Source organism: Buceros rhinoceros, unplaced genomic scaffold (assembly GCF_000710305.1).
Source record: "Buceros rhinoceros silvestris isolate BGI_N320 unplaced genomic scaffold, ASM71030v1 scaffold9677, whole genome shotgun sequence".
Classification (NCBI taxonomy): Eukaryota; Metazoa; Chordata; class Aves; order Bucerotiformes; family Bucerotidae; genus Buceros; species Buceros rhinoceros.
This window is the reverse complement of record NW_010422757.1, coordinates 26,232-26,579: the sequence shown is the minus strand read 5'-3', so window position 1 is coordinate 26,579 and position 348 is coordinate 26,232. Positions and strand designations below refer to the sequence as shown.

Sequence of the window (348 nt, the reverse complement as noted above, 5' to 3'; positions counted from 1 at the left end):
CAAGGATTTTCAGCGCCAAGTATGGCTCCTCTGCGAGTACCCCGAGAGCTCTGGGCCAGCCCGAGGCATTGCCATCGTCTCAGTCCTGGTCATCCTTATCTCTATCGTCATCTTCTGTCTGGAGACCCTGCCTGAATTCAGGGATGACCATGACTATGAAGGAACTGGGGGCACCTTTGGGACGGGTGGTGGCCCTCTCCCACCTGATGTCGTCACCAACTCCTCGTCTTCGGATGCTTCCATGGTGTCATCCTTCACTGACCCTTTCTTTGTGGTGGAGACTTTGTGTATCATCTGGTTCTCCTTTGAGCTGCTGGTCCGCTTCTTTGCCTGTCCCACCAAGGCCAC

General features: G+C 55.2%; 1 protein-coding gene across 1 annotated transcript in view; it reads left to right on the top strand.

Moving 5' to 3' along the window:
* Positions 1-7: 7 nt before the first annotated feature.
* The window catches only part of LOC104496969 (potassium voltage-gated channel subfamily A member 3-like), a gene marked incomplete at its 5' end in the record, with an annotated part of 1,112 nt that continues 771 nt past the window's right edge, over positions 8-348 (top strand). Inside the window, one exon of the mRNA XM_010140171.1 lies at positions 8-348. Coding sequence (XP_010138473.1) covers positions 8-348 — 341 coding nt within the window.